Here is a 17,587-nt window from a genome sequence, read left to right on the forward strand (position 1 = left end):
TTTCCGGATCCATGCTAGGTTTATTTTTTTCATAAACTAGGACGGAGAGAGTAAATTGACGTGTGGTATCCACGTGAAGACGGTCTCAATCTCACATGTTATCTGTCCTTTTTTTTTAACTTGACATGTTATCTCACATGTTATCTGCAGGTGAACACGGAGGTTTATTTTTTATTTGATATTTTAAAGCAACTTCTTACCAGAAATTTAGCACTTTATAAAAATGTGGTAACAGAAATCGAGGTGAAATCTGCATCTTAATTAGAAAAAAAAAGGACCTAGATTTTTTTTATTAAGATTCAGATTTTTACCTCGGTTTTCGTTAGCACATTTTTCAAACTACTAAACGGTGGTGTTCCGTGCGAAAGTTTCAAACAAGCTGGGCAAACCCGCCGACGAAGGAAGCGAGCTCAATGTTGTTTTTCATCCTGTTAATGTGATGTACCTTTGTTCCGCTTGTCATCTAAATAGCTACTCCTTCCGTTCCACAAAATGACATTTTAGCTTCTTTATCTCTTTTCTAAATTTACTAAAAACTCATATATAAATCTAAACACATATATAGAGCATATACATATGTCTATGTATAAATTTATTTAAAAGCAAAACATCTAGCATTGTGAAAACCGAGGAAATATATTTTTTTAGAAAAAAAGAAAAACAGACAAGGTTAGTGGAGTAATTTAGCAGCCTCCATCCAGCATCTTCCCTCCGGACTCCCGTCTCCAAAGCAAGCGCCACAACTCGACCCTCTTTGCACGGTTCTCTCAAGCATTCACCCCCAATACCTGAGCGCTCCACCTTCGTGCCCCCGACTGCCGACGCCGCAGAAGCACGTACGGCCTTGGGTAAGTCGTAACGTACGTATCCACTCTCCTCTAACAGCAGCCACGAATCAACAATAGCTGAATACCACTGTCATATTACTGTTCATTCGATTGCATTTGAGTGAGAATTAATGGTTCGTCTTCTCGATTTTGCATGCAGCATCTTGGACTGAAGCGCAACCGCGCGCATCGGATCGATGGATTCCGCCGTGAGCGCGGCGCGGTGGGTGGTGGGCAAGGCCCTCGGCCCCGTCTCGGACGGCTTGGTGGAGGCGTGGGCGGCCAGCCGGGAGCTCGGACCCAACGTGGACGCCCTCAAGATGGAGCTGCTCTACGCGCAGGGGGTGCTCGACAACGCGCAGGGCAAAGACATACGCAGCCCTGCGCTCAAGGAGCTCCTCCAGAAGCTGCGAGACCTGGCGTTCGACGCTGACGACGTGCTGGACGAGCTCGACTACTTCCGCATCCAGGACGAGCTCGACGGCACCTACCACGCCGCCGATGAGCACGCCGGCGGTTGCGCCCGCAACCTCTTCCTCAATGTCACCCACACTGCCAAAGCTGCCAGCAAACGGCTGGGATTCTCTAAATGCTCCTGTGCTGCTGCTGCTGATAATGGTAGTCACACCTATCCAAGATCAGAACAAGGTGCGCAAGGACGTGGCCTCTGCTGTGGTTGGTCATACAACGACCATGACAGTGAGGAGGAGGAGGAGGCCACCGGCGGCGGCATCCGCAAGCTTGCTTCCGGTGCTCGCAACACCATCCATGCTGTCGGTAAACGCCTCCATTGCTCATCTTTTCCAGCTGTTGTTGATGATGATTCTAGCGTTTCAATCTGTTGTGGTGCTTGCATGCACAAGCCACCACAACAGAGAAAGGATGTGATCAAAGAAACGCCAAAGTTGAAGATTGACAGAGTGGGTCTGTCTATAAGAATGAAGGATGTTGTCGACCAACTGCAGCTCGTGTGTGCAAAGGTCACCACTATTCTTAATCTAGAGATACACCATTCTATCCGTAGCACTGATTCCAGTACTGCGAGCAATCGTCCCATCACCACACCTACAAGTATAGAGCCTAAACTGTATGGGAGGGATGATACAGCGAAGAGCATAATAGATTATATAACCCAAGGTACAGACTGCGGCAAGGACTTGACTGTCTTGCCGATTGTTGGCCCAGGAGGCATAGGGAAGACAACTCTCATACAATACATATATAAAAGCCTTGAAGTGCAAAACCATTTCCAGGTCAAGGTCTGGATATGTGTTTCTCAAAATTTCAGTGTTGATAAGCTCATAGAAGAGATCAAACAATATGTCCCTAAAGTGGATGGTGAAAAAGATGGTAGACCAGAAGAGCTAATTGAACAAAGATTGAAGTCTAAAAGATTTTTATTGATATTGGATGATATTTGGAAGTGTCAAAGTGATGATTGGAAAAAGCTTTTACTTCCACTAACAAAAGGACAGACAAAGGGTAACATAATTCTAGTCACAACTCGGTTTCCGGTTGTAGCAGAAATGGTTAAAACAATGGATAACTCAGTAGATTTGGAAGGTTTGGACCCTGGAGCGTTTAGGGATTTATTCCTAGCATATGTATTTGGTGATAAGCTACCAAGAGACGTCCATAAAGACTTACTTGTGATCGGAGATAAGATTGCAGGAAAACTAAAAGGTTCCCCTCTTGCAGCAAAAACAGTAGGTCGACTATTGAGGAACCACTTTGATCAATATCATTGGAACAGAGTCCTAGAAAGTAGAGAATGGGAAATGGAAACCAGCAATCATGACATTATGCCTGCATTGCAGCTTAGTTATGATTATCTACCTTTTCATCTGCAACAATGTTTTTTCTATTGTGCTTTGTTTCCTGAAGATTACAAGTTTGACACAAAAGAACTTACTTGCTTTTGGATAGGACTAGATATTTTACATTCTGAATATCAGAATAAAACAAATGATGATATAGCTTTGAACAATTTAAATGATTTGGTCAGCCATGGATTTTTCAAAAAAGATGAAACCGATGGGCATCCATGCTATATTATTCATGACCTGCTACATAATTTAGCAGCGAAGGTTGCATCTCGTGAGTGTGTTAGTTTACATTATTCTAATGTGAGATCAGTGGAAATTTGGCCTTCCATTCGTCACTTGTCTATCAATACAGATGGTGTGGATGATAGTGATGGAATGAACAATGAAAGCTTTAGGAACATATTACAAAAACTAAAGACAAGAGTAAAGGTTGAAAACTTGCAAACTGTGATGATATTTGGGGAACTAGATGAAAGTTTTGCTGAAAGTTTTCATGATTTGTTCAAGGAAGCAAGTGCTCTCCGTGTTCTACATTTGCCCAAAATGTCATTTCCTGTGGGGTTCATTTTTAATAAATTCTCGACACTAGTCCATCTACGCTACATAAGGCTAGGGGCACCACGTCGAAGTAAAACTCATTTAACAAGTGCCCTTTCTAGATTTTATCATTTGAGGATTCTAGATCTAGAAGCATGGGATGGTTGTCTCGATTTGCCTAGAGACTTTAGCAATCTTTCAAAGTTATGCCATTTTCTTACGAAACATGATAAGCTTCACTTTGCTATTTGCGATGTGGGAAAACTACAGTTTTTACAAGAGTTAGAAAGATTTGAAGTCAATAAAGAGGAAAAAAGTTTTGAACTAAAGCAACTAGGTCATTTGATGGAGCTAAGAAGACTTGGTATTTATAACCTTGAGAGAATAGACACAAAAGAAGCAGCGGCAGAAGCAAAACTTTTTGATAAGAACCACTTACTGAAGTTGGCATTAAGTTGGGACAAATGCCAAGCAAGTAGGTATCCTGACAAAGAAGATCAAGTACTTGAGAACCTTCGACCATGTAACAACCTCAAAGAGCTATTCATCATTGAACATGGAGGATCTACTTGCCCATCATGGCTAGGTGCAGAGCTCTCTGTGAAATCCTTGGAGACTCTTCATCTTTCCAATGTAACATGGAAAAACTTACCGCCGATAGGGGAGGTGTGTTTGGTAAACGGACTTGGTGAAGATCAATTTGTTAGCTGCAACACAGGACAAAGCTTTCAGAACTTGAAAAGGCTAGAACTTGTCGGGTTGCCTAATTTGAGAAAGTGGACGGCAAAAGAAGTCCCGATGTTCTCACTTATAGAAGTGCTCATCGTAAAGAATTGCAATGAGGTAATAGAATTACCATTTTCATATTGTACTTATTGCCCATCAGAAGGATATGAGAATTTGTTTCCTAGGCTAAGAGAGGTTGAAATTGAGAATTGTCCACAACTAAGAATGCCTCCTATGCCTTACACGCAAACCTTGTGCTTTGTATACATAAAGGATGTAGGGACAAGGTTGAAAAAATTACACTACATGAGCACATACAGCTTGAGGATTGTAGGAAAGACAGATCTAAATGGCTTAGATGACAAGATTCTGGCTTTCTATAATTTAACCCAACTACAAGAGTTGATGATCAATAATTGCCCACCTTTGGCGGGGTGTTACCTTCAAATGTTGACTTCACTGAAGATACTCAGACTTGATAGTTCAAGTGTCGTGTTCCATCTGTCAGAAAGTTTGAGTGACTATAAGTGGCAAGTTCCAGTTGAGTACCTATCTATTTCTAGCTACCATGGAAGTGGGAAAGCATTGTCACAGCTTCTCTCTCATCTCCCAAAGCTCTCAGAGTTGTATCTTATGAACTGCAACAAGATTACACGGATGTGTATAGCTGTAGAACAGCAGCAAACAACTGCTGTTGAGCTGGAGGATACACAAGCAGTCGAATCTATTCAGCAGCAGCAAGTAGCAGAGGATCTGGTGGAGGAAGAGGGAGTGGTACCCCAGCTAGCCATGGATCAAGAAGATGACGATGGGATGCTGATCTTCCCAGCACACCTCTCCAACTCTCTACAACAACTAATTCTCTACAGATGCCCGGAGCTTATCTTAGATGTTGCTCGTCCTGCTCTTCCCACCAGCCACGAGGATGAGACAGGAGGATGGGGGCTCCAATCCCTGCGCTCCCTCCAGAGACTACGGGCTTGTTTGGTTGGTGACCTGACTGACTTGTCTGAGAAAAATCCATGCCTGTGTGGTAGAAAAGCTGTGTTTTATTGTGCCTGATTAGGCATGTGTGATGTTTTGTTGTTTGGTTGAAAACCTACGCCTGAGTGAATATATTATATATAAACATTTTGTTTACTTGAGTAAGATGTTGACAAGTGTTGATAACAGTCATATCAATGAAGAATCAATGGGGGAGGATTAGACACATACCCACGCCTGACTCAGGCGTTCATTTTTGGTGGCCTGAGTCCGGCACCCTTGCCGGAGCATAGACACCGTTCAGGGAAGCAACCAAACACTACTACTTACTGCTCTGGCTAGCTCCAGGCCAGGCAAATACTCGCCAGGGCAGCAACCAAACACGCCCTACAAATCACAAAATGCCCCAAGTTTCTCTCCGCCTACGAGGCCCCAGGCTGCCCTTTCCCGTCCTCCCTGCAATGCCTCAAGATTGCTGGCTGTAAGGAGGGCGTGCAGACCCTGGATTTCATCTCAAACCTCAACTTCCTCACAGAACTACACATCGATGATTGTGGGGAGGATTTGAGATGCGAGGGTCTGTGGCCTCTCCTCACCCAGGGTCAGCTCAGCGAATTAGATGTCTTTGGAACACCCAGATTCTTTGCTGGTTTGGATCCCATACTCGGGGGGCTGCAGGACGGACAAGAGCAGCAGCTTCCTCCTCCTCTTCAGTGTTCCTCCAAGCTGCAGGAGCTCAGGACGGATGACTTCGCAGGTGTCCTCGTGAAGCCCATCTGCTTGCTCCTCTCTTCCTCCCTCACCGAACTACGCCTTGGATGGAACGACGAGGTGGAGCGCTTCATGAAGGAGCAAGAGGAGGCCCTTCAGCTCCTCACCTCTCTCCGGGACCTCCAATTTTTGAGATGCAGTAAGTTGCAGTGCCTCCCTGCGGGGCTACATAGACTTACCAGCCTCAAGAGATTAAAGATCATCGGCTGTCCATCCATCCGGTCGCTGCCCAAGGGTGGCCTCCCCAGTTCACTGCAAGAACTAGATGTCGGATACTGCAACAACGAGAAGCTCAAACAGCGGTGCAGGAAGCTAAAGGGAACCATCCCAAAAATCATACTAGACTAACAAAGGTAACAAATGCTTCCTTGTTCCCTCTACCTAGTAAGTCCCATGGCATCATCTGTTGGGGTTTTGATGTAGTACTTACTACACAATCTGATTAAATGTTTGTTTTTTGCAATCTGTCATGCAGGGCACTGCCTTCAAGTTGTACATTCCTGTAGCCTTGTAGAACTTCACAATCTATCCATGCACTGTTCCCCAACATGTGGATCTCATGTGATATCCTCTACCTGTACATAGATCTTGTAAGTAAACGTTGAATGGAACTTGACTCCTGATGTACCATATCCTTGCCTAGATATTCCCAGAAAACTTTTTAAAACCCATATATAAGAAACAGCTGTCATATAGGTCTGATCCCTGTCATGAACAAGTTGCTGCTTGTTGTAAGCTTGTCTTTGATTAAACATGAATATATCTTATGCTTCAAGGTAGCATAGTGTTTTTCTTACGGGCTGTGTATTTAGGGAATGGTTATGGTTAATTAGTTGATGCAAACTATTTCCATTATCTAAAAAATGGTATTACATAGTTGCATAATCTTGTAAATTTACTTAAGCAGTGAGATGTCCCAAATATTTTAATTCCTATCAAACAGATGCACTAAGACGACCTGTTTCTAATTTTTCCTCTTTAGTAATGGATGTTTCCAATTTTTCCTCCGTAGTAATGGAAGTAATAAGAATAGATATTTAAAATCATTTTTGAGATTTTCTTATAAGTTGCAAATACTAATTTAATCCACAGTTAATGCCATTTCAGAGTTATGTGGCAATCAGATTACTCACCGGTGTTTTGGGGTTTGTTGCGCAGGTGTTCTTATGTGAGTTCCAGTAGACTTCTTAATACTTTGGGTGCATATTTCTGGTCGTCACTCCTGAAGACTTTAGTGGTGTTTAGCTAGTTGAATTGGCATACATTATGGATCAAAATACCATCATGGCTTATTGGCTTAATAACTGTGGAAAATGATAAGTTTGCAGTGTTCTGCAACTGATATTAAGGTTTGCATTTATTTTTGCTCCAGCTCTATATTTGCTACCATAAAATGTGTTCTAGCAGCATTTAAGTTCTTACTTACCATTTCTTAGAGAAATTTAATGGCATCACAATAATAGCATCAAATCACATTAGTCCATCATGGAGTCCCTTCAGACTCAGGCTAATATTCTGCTCAACATGTTCCTATGAAGATTAATATGAACTGATGTACGGTTCCAAACTTTCAGATTTAGATCTGATTATTGGATTGCAAGACAGATGTGGCAGAAACACATCTTTGGAAACCAACAATGTGGCAGTTACATGCTTGAAGGTATAACTCCCATAGTCTCATCTCGAATGGTACGCAGTCTTGAACATTTGCATTTCAAATGATGGCAATGCTTCGATGCTACTGCTTTGAGTTGACCAGAGCATTCCAGAGCACAACATAACATATGTCAGGAGATCTTATTTTTCATGTTTGGACTATAAATAGACTACCATTTGATCCCCCTGTGTTGCTAATTTTATACCATTCCTGGAAAATGTGTATATCATTTTCTTTGCTCGATCTAGTAAACACCGTTGGAAAATGTTCTTCTCCTCATCTCCATTTTCTGAACATTGAGTTATGTGATTACTTAATGGCCTTCTCATTGCTTTCCATGTAAAAGTAATTTGATTTTTGTTCTGTCCACTAAATAAGGATGCCAGTATTCAACAAGCTGCCCACTTGCAACCTCAGTGTTTTGATTACGATGAATTTCCAGCGTTTTGATATTTGCTTTTGGCTTTAATTTTTGCCACCCATACAAGGTTTTGAGCATTAGTCATAGCTATTGTTGCTTAACATAATTTAATGGTGAACAGGGCCTTCACAAGAATAACCATCTTATCATGTCAGTGTATCATGGAGTCCCTTCAGATTTCAGTCTATTATTATGCTCAATAGGTTCTTATGGAAGGTACTTTTGTAATTGTTTTATGTTCCATTTGCAGAGAAGTAGAAATATGAACTGATATGTGGTTCCCAAACTTTCAGATTCATAAGTATGACTTTTGAATTGCTTGCTAGTTGTGCGCTGTAGTACGCTAGCACAGCTTTGAAAGTGAATAGCGTGGCAATAAACAGGCCTGATAGCTGCCATAGACTCAATGTGTGTTCAAGTGCCAAGTAGTCCTGGACACTATTTGCACTTCAAATTATATGAATGCTTTCATGTTATTGAACAGACCATAATTTTCCGCTGCAGCGTTGTACAGGTTAGGAGGACTACTTATTCATGTTACAAGTATCATTGTATTATTCTTATCTTTATATCGGGTTATGTGGCTACTTAATTGTTTCTCATTGCTTTGCATCACAACGTTCAATTTTGTATTAGGAGTCTTTGGAACACCCAGATTCTTTGCTGGTTTGGATCCCATACTCGGGGGGCTGCAGGACGGACAAGAGCAGCAGCTTTCTCCTCTTCAGTGTTCCTCCAAGCTGCAGGAGCTTCATACGGATGACTTCGCAGGTGTCCACGTGAAGCCCATCTGCAGACTCCTCTCTTCCTCCCTCACCAAGCTAGTCCTTGGATGGAACGACGAGGTGGAGCGTTTCACGAAGGAGCAAGAGGAGGCACTTCAGCTTCTCATCTCCCTCCAGGACCTCCATTTTTGGGGATGCACTAATCTGCAGTGCCTCCCTGCGGGGCTACATAGACTTACCAGCCTCAAGAGATTAGAGATCATCGGCTGTCCATCCATCCGGTCGCTGCCCAAGGGTGGCCTCCCCAGTTCACTGCAAGAACTAGATGTCAGAGCTAGCTGGAACGAGAAGTTCAAACAGCGGTGCAGGAAGCTAAAGGGAACCATCCCAGAAATCATACTAGACTAATAAAGGTAACAAATGCTTCCCTGTTCCCCATACCTAAGTTCCATGGCATCATCTGTTGATCTTGTGCAATATCCTCTTCCTGTACATATATTATGTAAGTAGATGTAGAATGGAACTTCACTCCTGATGTACCATTTCCATGCATGCACAACAAACATTTTTAAAATCCATACTGAAGAAAGAGATGCCAATATGCCATATAGGTATCCCACCTGTCATGAATTGTTGCTGTTGTTGTACACTTGCCTTTGATTAAAAACGAATATATCTTAATCTTATGCTTTAAGGTTGCATGGTTTTTCAGTACCATCAGTGTATTTAGGGAATCGTTATGGTTAGTTGATGTAAACCATTTCTGTTATGTGAAAAAATGTTCATGGTTAGTTGCATAATCCTGTAAATTCACTTGTGCTGTAAGATGTTCCAAACACTATATCAAACAGATGCACTAAGTTGACCAGTTTCCAATTTTTACTCTTTAGTAGTGGAATTAGTGAGAACAGGTAACTTAAATCATTTTGGAGATTTTTTTCTCATAAGATTCAAATACTAATTTAATCCATAGTTAATGCCATTTCAGAGTTATGTTGCAATCAGATTACTCACCATTGTTTTGGGAGTTTGTTGTGCAGGTGTTCTTTTGTGAGTTCCAGTAGGCTTCTTAATACTTCGGTTGTATTATATTTTGGTCATCACTCCTGAAGAACCAGTGGTGTTCAGCTAGTTGCACTGACATACATTATGGATCAAAATATCATCACGGCATAATAATGGTGGAACATGGTAAATTCCAGTGCTCTGCAACTGATATTGTTTTTCACTCCAGTGGTACGTTTGCTACTATAAAAGGTGTTCTAACATTGTTTAATTTATTAGTTACCATTTCTTAGTGAAATTTAATGGCGTACCGGACCGTCACAAGAAAACCCAATCAAATCATATCAGTGCATCATGGAGTCCCTTCAGACTCTGGCTAGTATTATGCTCAACATGTTCTCATGAAACAGTAGTTGTATAACTATTTTTATGTTCTCCTTGTGAAAAAGTAGTAATATGAACTGACGTATGGTTCCAAACTTTCAGATTCAGAACTACGATTATTGGATTGCTAGATAGTGCGGCAGCGGCACAGCTTTGGAAACCAACAGTGTGGCAAACTGGCAGTTACATGCTTGAAGGTTTTAGTTCCCATACTCTCAGTGTTCTCAAATGGTATGCAGTCTTGAACATTTGCATTTCGGAAGATGGGTATGCTTCTGTGTTACTGCTTAGGTATTTAGCTAACCAGATATTCCAGCAAAGCAGAACAGATTTCAGGAGTATTTATTTTTCATGTTTGAGCTATAAATAGACTACTATTTGATCCACCTGTGACGCTAATTTATACCATTCCTGGGAGTTGTTAAGTATGTCATTTTGTTTCCTTGATGGTCGATCTAGTAAACACCGTTGGAAAATGTTTTCCTCCTTTAGTTCATGTTGTTTTATCTTAAAACTTCAGAACATCTCCAATTTCTGAACATGTACAGTACTGATATTTGAAGTAAAATTGTGTATTTTTTATCTATTTTTTGGAAACATTCCACCCTCTTATCACTGGATGAATATTACAAACAAGGGAACAAACTGTACAATGGCAAGACAAGTGAACGACACGATGGTCAAAAGAAGAGAAGAAAAACTAGTGTGCCTAGCACACTCTTGAAGCGCAATTGAACCTCTGTAACTCCGGTCTGTCGGCTTCTTCATATTGAGTTGTACGGTTACTTAATTGCCTTCTCACTGATGTCCATGTCAAAGTAATTCATTTTTTTTGTTATGTCCACTAAATCAGGATGCACAGTATTTAACGTGCTGCCCAACTTCATACTTGCAATCTCGCTTAACTAGTGACAGAATGGTAACATTGTAAGTGCCTCACTACTATTAATCTTCTTCCTTTACAATTAGATGCATACTGTTGGAAGTTAATGTCAAATTATATTATTACAATGATACTTCAGTTCTGTATATCATCTCCTTGGAATCCCCATGTCCTCACAAAAAGTGTGATTGGTTCAGGCAGTCTTCTTCTACTGACAGAGGCATGAAAATGGTACTTTCTGGTGGATGCAACTTTATCTGTTCAAAATGCTAATGTGTCAATGGTAGACGTAATTTTTGGACCACAGGTTGTAAAATCAGTTCTGAATCTCCTAGGACCTTGATGTCTTGGTTGCAGCCTCTGCAAGCTACAAATCTCTTCCCTTGTGCTATCCTCAATGACTTGCTCTTCATTTTGTTCATCCATTTATGCAGTGAACCAAAGCGCCTTAGATTAGACTGTTTGCACTCTATTACCGGGAATTGTTGCAGCGAACTTCCAAACAGGTATCCTAAATCATTATTTGACATTTTTTCTCAAAGTTTGCAAATACTAATTTGATCCACAGTTATTGTCATTTCATAGTAACTTCTCATTGAGATTACACACTATTGTTTTGGGGTTTTTTCGGCAGGTTGTCACTTATGAGGAATTAGTAGTGTTTGGCTAGTCATGGCATAACAACTGTGGAAAACAATGAGTGTTCAGTGTTTTGCTACTTGGATTAAGGTTTGCAGTTCTCTTGCTCCAGTGCTATATTTCTGACACATACAAGGTGTACTAGAATCCTTCATTCTTATAGTTATGTTGCTTAACGAAATTTACTGGTGTACAGAACACTCACAAGAATAGCCATTACATCATATTAGTTCATTGTGGAGTCCCTTCAGATCTCAGGTTAATATTATATGGAACGCGTTAATATGAGAGGTACGTCTTTAGCTGTTTTATGTTCTACTCACGAAAAAGTAGTAATATGAAGATATGTATGGTTTTTAACTTTCAGATTCATAACTATGATTGTTGGATTGCTTGATATGTATCGATATATGACCCAGCTTTTGGAACCAACAATGCAGTAGTAATATGCTTGAAGGTATAGCTTCCATAATCTCCAAATATTTTAAACTATTTTGCCATCTTGACTCCTGAACACGATTTGCACTTTAATGGATGTGAATGCTTCCATGTATATAAAAGAAGAAATCGCGATGTGGAGGGTAGCTGGGATCTTCTCCCAATTCGGCGAGTAATCGTTGTTGTATTGTCTCTTTCTCCTTCGTTTGTTCACGATGTGTCTGGGATCTCTCCCGGACTAGCGCGACATTGTAATGTCGCTGTAACATTCCTTTGTTTTCCTCCCCAATCTTAATGAAATTGGTCGGCCAACCTTTGGCCGACCCGGCAAAAAAGAATGCTTCCATGTTACTGCTTAGTTATTCAACTGACCTGCACTCCATAGCACACCAGTACAAGTTTGCAGGAGAACTTATATTTTCATTGTTTGAGCTACAAATAGATTACCATTTGATTCTCATGTGTCAGTTCTTTGTGCTATTCATGAAAACTTCCTTATTAAGTATGCCATGTTCTTTCCTTCAATCTAGTATTGGAATTACCATTGGGAAATATTTTTCTTTCCCAATCCAACTTTGTTGATCTTAAGGCTTCAGAACTTCTACGTTTTCTAAACATTTAAATTGATAATGTTTGAAGGGCATTGTTTTTTATTCTTCATATCAAGTTGTGCTGTTATGTATTTTTCTTCTCATTGCTTTCCATGATAAACTGGTTAGATTTTTGAAATGTCCATCTCTTCCGAATATTTACATCCTGCCCAACTACATGGAATCCTCATATGAGCTGACAAAAGGTGTATTGGTTTAGGTAAATCTTCTATTGACACCAACTACATGAAATCGGTACTGTCCAAGGGATGCAGCTTAATCTGTTCAAGGCGCTAATGTGCCAATGCCAGATGTAATTTTTGAACCACATGTTGCATAATATGTAGTGAGTTCCCTTGTTCCCTATGAACTTAAAGTCTTGTTTGCATCCTCTGCACCCCAAAATCCCTTGCTTGTGGTATCGTCAATGACTTGATGTGCATTCTGTTCATCCCTTATGCAGGGAACAAAAGGCTTAGTTCAATGAACATAAATGACTGGAATTATTGCAATGAACGTCCAAACAGTCTAGCTCCTTCCCTTTATATGGTGAGTGCTATACAACTTGTTCTAGTTCTTTCAAACTTTAGTAGCTACTGCAAAGTATTTACTCTGTTGAGAAGTACTTACATTTTTGTTGTCCACTTTGGCAGAAGAAGACATAATATGGATAAGTGCTCAATTGCACTGTCTCTTCTCAGCGGATAAATGGCAATTGGGCAATTGATCTCCACCCGGTGATCTCCACCCAAGCTCAACTTGAATTAGATATGCTTATGACGACTTTACAATCCCAGCAGATACATCCTGAAAGACCAGATAACAGAAGCTGTACACTGAGCCCGGTTGGATTTACGACAACAGCATACTATGAGCTAATAACATATCATGGCATCCTATGGCGCCCGGCACACTTCATCTGGATTAAAGCAATACCAAACACCTGCAAAATCTTCCTTTGGCTAGCCTTTCGGGGAAGGCTAAACACAAATGATAACAGGGTGAAGAAATGCTGGGCATCTGATCCACATTGTGCGGTTTGCCCGGCTATAGAAACAGCTAATCACATCATTCTACGCTGCAAGTTAGCCACTGAAATCTGGAACAAACTCAACCTCCTTGATCAGGCAATTCAGAGTGCTGACATTCTACAGTTCACCGAGCATGTCCTGGGAATTCTACCGACTCAACTTAAACTGGGATGGCCAATATGCTTCGCTGCCTGTTCACACAGCTTATGAAAAGCACGCAATCATAGAACCTTCAGAGAAGAAGAACTCTCCGTAACTAATGTGACGCATCAAATCAAGGACTGCCTACACTTATGGAAAAACCGAGTTAAACCACAATGTCAGCCGCCAATATGTAGTTGGGCAGCTCTACTAGCATAGATGTTGTTTTTCTGTTTGTTTGTGGTTCTCTCTAATCCCTTTCTTCCTTCTTTTCTACCTCTTCTTTTTCTTGCCTTTCTGCTTGAATGTATTTTTGTTATATCTTTTTTGACCACCATTAATACAATGGTTATAAGGTAGAGCCTCTCTACCTTTTCAGTCAAAAAAAAATATGGATAAGTGCAAGCAAGTTTTCATCAATAGAAAGCAGTGCTACTTATCCGGCTCGAATGTTATAAAACCAGCCCCGAAATCGACATCGGTAGCTAAACGCGGAAGAAAACGCCATAGAAGATCCAAAACGATGACGACACCGAGACATGATATTTGGTAACGGAGTTCAGCCGTAGCCTACATCTCCGGGGCACTGATTACGGGCGCTCCTCCCCGATCCAGCATATACAACGTATCAGAGTTACAACGACTCACGGCCGGTCGACGTCGGCAACCGCTCCCTCTCGCTATGCTAAGTCGCCATGCGGTTACAACAGGCACGCCCCTCTATTTATGAGAGATCCTAGGATAAAATCCGACTCATACTCTAGTCCTACACTTAGTACAACTCCAAGTCCTAAACTGTAACCGACTACGTACACATATTCGACACAAACTCTAACAAACTCCACCTTGGCGAATATGCCACGCCAACCTGAATTCATTACTTGCTCGAACCTCCATGTACCAAGACTTGAGTTGATCCTTTTTCGCCGCTCACACCGAGCTACCCCAATAAGCCTCCACCAGGCTCACCGTAACAAGAGACTCTGCTATCCCTGTAACTTCCTCCTCTTGACTCCACCTGCAACAGTGCTCCACCTTCTCTCATATCACCACAGTCGTCTTGCCAAGCGAAATTGAATTCCTTCCTAGCTGTCATATCATAGACTCCCCGAAAACCAAGTTCAACTTCATCTACCGTCTTAAATTTGACTTGATCTAATCCATGGCCCGTTAACTGACGTCATCACCAAATAGATAAATCAAACTCACCAGACTTGAATAGAACCTTTTCTTCCTTATCGTCTTATGAACAAAGCTAGCAAATCCAACATCCACGCTTTACCGCATCTGTAGACTGAATTCCTGATAATCTGAGAAAATTCACGGTTGCCTTGAATCACCCGAAGAAATTACCACCATAGCGATTGCTCTTCTCCTTCAGTGACGCAGTTTCCATATATCGCCATCATGCAATCCACGCAGATCCTGGATATATCCTGTCACGCCCCGAACTAGTCCCGACCGGAACTAGCCCGTGACGCTCCAAATTAACCTGTTGATCGATACCAGTCCCAGGAAACAGTGCTGGTATCACAGGAAGACAGAATATCACAGCAACAGAGGTCTCTTTATTATAGAGTAGAAGTACAGTCATGTTGGGCTGCGGACAGATCCCGAGCTCACAACTGCATTACAAAAGGGAAGCGGAAGCCAAGACTTGGACCAAACAACACAGGCGCGACTTGGGAACTAGGCCGAAACCCTAAAACTCATCGTAGCTGGCTTGCTCCTGGAAGAACTCCTCATCAGCAGGATCCGCTTCATCTTCTTCAGCAACTGAGGGGGGGATTATTTATATAGAGCAAGGGTGAGTACGGGAGTACTCAGCAAGCCATGGGAAATAAGTGTTTAATGCTGGCTTCAAGGAAAGGCTGTTGTTTTGCAATTGATTTTATTTGAACTCTTTTCTGAAACAACTAAGTGAGTGCTTCTCAAACGACACGGTTGAGACAGTGCGTTTCGTCCGGTCGGAGTATGTGCAATGTATCAATCTTTAAAATAGATCAAGATTGGCACCCGGCCAACAGCTTTCAAACGGCCACCCGGGCCAACAACTTTCAAACGGTCACCCGGGCCTAGCTGATCCCATCAGCTGCAGATTTTCCAAACATCGATCTCCTTTCCACAACAGCAATTTCACAAACAGTAGTCAAATAAAACTACACTAGGAATCACCTCACATCCGCCCATAACCGTGGGTACGGCTGTTCGAACAGTTAGTTAACCTCTGCAGAGGGGGTACACTTTACCCACACGACATTACTAACCCGGATCACCCAGCCCGTGGGGATCAGCCACGTCGGGAGACCTCCAAGCTTTCATGACAAGGCATTTCCAAAGCCGACACAGGTTTACCATATGCCGACGAGAGGGGTCCCAGACCAACAACAGGTTAGGTCCCAGACCATACTGTGCCAGGAAGCCCAGGGGTCCTCCCCAACACCACCCCGGCGAATCCACATGTCTCTCGGCATCAAGGCTCCCCTGATAAGCTAGTTACTCAGCCAGGGGTGTCCCATTCCACCCATGTGGTCGTACTTGTCTTATGTTCGGATGAAATTCCAAGGGAACGGTCCTTAAGTGCAAGAGCGGGAAACCGTACACCCGGTACGTTCCCCGGTCCGCGGTTTTGGAAATTCATTTAGTTCGCAAGCACCGACCCCAGGTGTCGGGTTTTCCAAGCCTTTTGTAAAACCCAAGTTTTACCCAAGATGTTTATCATATTTTAAGTTTGAAGGCGACCGTCGATACTCGCACAGAGTGCACGAATACCGAAGCGTGACTGGGTGGCTATAAGGGAACATGGTATAACAATTAACAAAGGAAGGATCAGATGCAACAAATTAGGTAGGTCTGCCAATCTGCCTTGCAGACGGGACAAGCAGATCAAGTGCGATCCTATCAATGCATAATATTTTTCAAGCAACATAATTAAATTCAAATATAGGCTCAAGATGTTCAAAGGTGGCTTGCCTTGCTCGAGATCTTGAGCTTGATCCTCGAAATCCTCGCACTGCGGGTCTTCGGGCTCCAAAACTACGCGCAAAACGGGACAACTCAACAAACGGCGAAAATAAAGCCCTATTAATGACCTCTAAGCGTGCCATTAGATAGATCTCGAGATTTGAGGAATTTTGGAAGTTGAACGGAGTCAAACGGATTTACGGTTGGGAAGATATTGAATTTCTAAGATTATTGGATTTTTGGTCTAAAGGAAAAGGATTTAATTAAATCCTTTTTGAAAAAGAAAAGAAAAGAAAAGAAAAGAGGGAGGGAAATTAGACTTCCCTCGGGCGGCTAGGGCGCGGCCCGAGAGAAAAGGGGCGGCTTGGCCGAGCTAAATGGGCCGGCCGGCCCAAGGCGGCCCAAGGCACGCGCGCGCGGGAGGGGAGGAGAGAGAGGGCCGGTGGACCGGGTCCATCCCGCGTGGTCCCGGGTGGGACCCGCTTGTCAACGACTCGGCTCACCGTGCGGAGGGAGCACGCGGCGTGGCGCTAGGATGGGGGAAAGACGCGGTGCACGCGTGCGGTTCGCGGAGGACGCGGATGCGGCGGGCCCACGCGCAGCCTCACGGCTCGCGGTGGACCATGCGCACGGGGGAAAACGGAGGGAGCGGCTGCCGGTCGCGGCCGAGGTGGCGCCGACGTGGCGCCTACGTGGCAGCCATGCGGGCCGGCGGGAGGTAGACGACGACGCCGGCCGGAACGGACGGCGGACGACAGCGGCGAGCGGCGGAGCGAACCACGGCGATACAGGCAAAAGCGAGCACACCGGGTGGTTGCACGAGACGAGGGGAGACGAGCCAACGGCTCGGATTCGCCGGAGGGAGCTTGACGGCGGCGAATTGCGGCGGCGGCAACCGGCGGCGAGGGAAGGGGAAACGGCGACGAGGTCACGAGGGGCCGATTCCTGGCGGCGAGAGCATCTACGGGGCTACGGGAATCCGTCCCTTGCGCCGGATTGGGCGGAGCTGCGCCGAGCGAGGCCGGCGACGAGCGGCGC

The 17,587-nt window shown here is 43.2% G+C and overlaps 1 protein-coding gene across 1 annotated transcript; it reads left to right on the top strand.

Moving 5' to 3' along the window:
* The first annotated feature begins 145 nt into the window (after positions 1-145).
* On the top strand, positions 146-13,908 carry LOC9266802 (uncharacterized). Its single transcript, XM_066309843.1, has 18 exons — positions 146-848; positions 988-4,975; positions 5,243-6,016; positions 6,147-6,181; positions 7,246-7,331; positions 8,386-8,887; positions 9,515-9,665; positions 9,759-9,854; positions 9,966-10,613; positions 10,717-10,790; positions 10,944-11,053; positions 11,181-11,252; positions 11,381-11,475; positions 11,582-11,676; positions 11,753-11,842; positions 12,634-12,759; positions 12,877-12,962; positions 13,067-13,908. Exons 2-6 carry the CDS (start codon positions 1,025-1,027, stop codon positions 8,880-8,882), a joined length of 5,343 nt encoding a protein of 1,780 aa, XP_066165940.1. The 5' UTR covers positions 146-848; positions 988-1,024; the 3' UTR covers positions 8,883-8,887; positions 9,515-9,665; positions 9,759-9,854; positions 9,966-10,613; positions 10,717-10,790; positions 10,944-11,053; positions 11,181-11,252; positions 11,381-11,475; positions 11,582-11,676; positions 11,753-11,842; positions 12,634-12,759; positions 12,877-12,962; positions 13,067-13,908.
* The last annotated feature ends 3,679 nt before the right edge of the window (positions 13,909-17,587 follow it).

Source organism: Oryza sativa, chromosome 4 (assembly GCF_034140825.1).
Source record: "Oryza sativa Japonica Group chromosome 4, ASM3414082v1".
NCBI lineage: Eukaryota > Viridiplantae > Streptophyta > Magnoliopsida > Poales > Poaceae > Oryza > Oryza sativa.

What these genes read in the sequence shown, in the direction of transcription:
- LOC9266802 (XM_066309843.1), top strand. Translation starts at nt 1,025, where the DNA reads ATGGATTCCGCCGTGAGCGCGGCGCGGTGGGTGGTGGGCAAGGCCCTC. An exon ending in AAGCTGTGTTTTATTGTGCC is followed by an intron (nt 4,976 to 5,242) that starts TGATTAGGCATG and finishes TGCTCTGGCTAG; the next exon opens with CTCCAGGCCAGGCAAATACT. An exon ending in TCCCAAAAATCATACTAGAC is followed by an intron (nt 6,017 to 6,146) that starts TAACAAAGGTAA and finishes TCTGTCATGCAG; the next exon opens with GGCACTGCCTTCAAGTTGTA.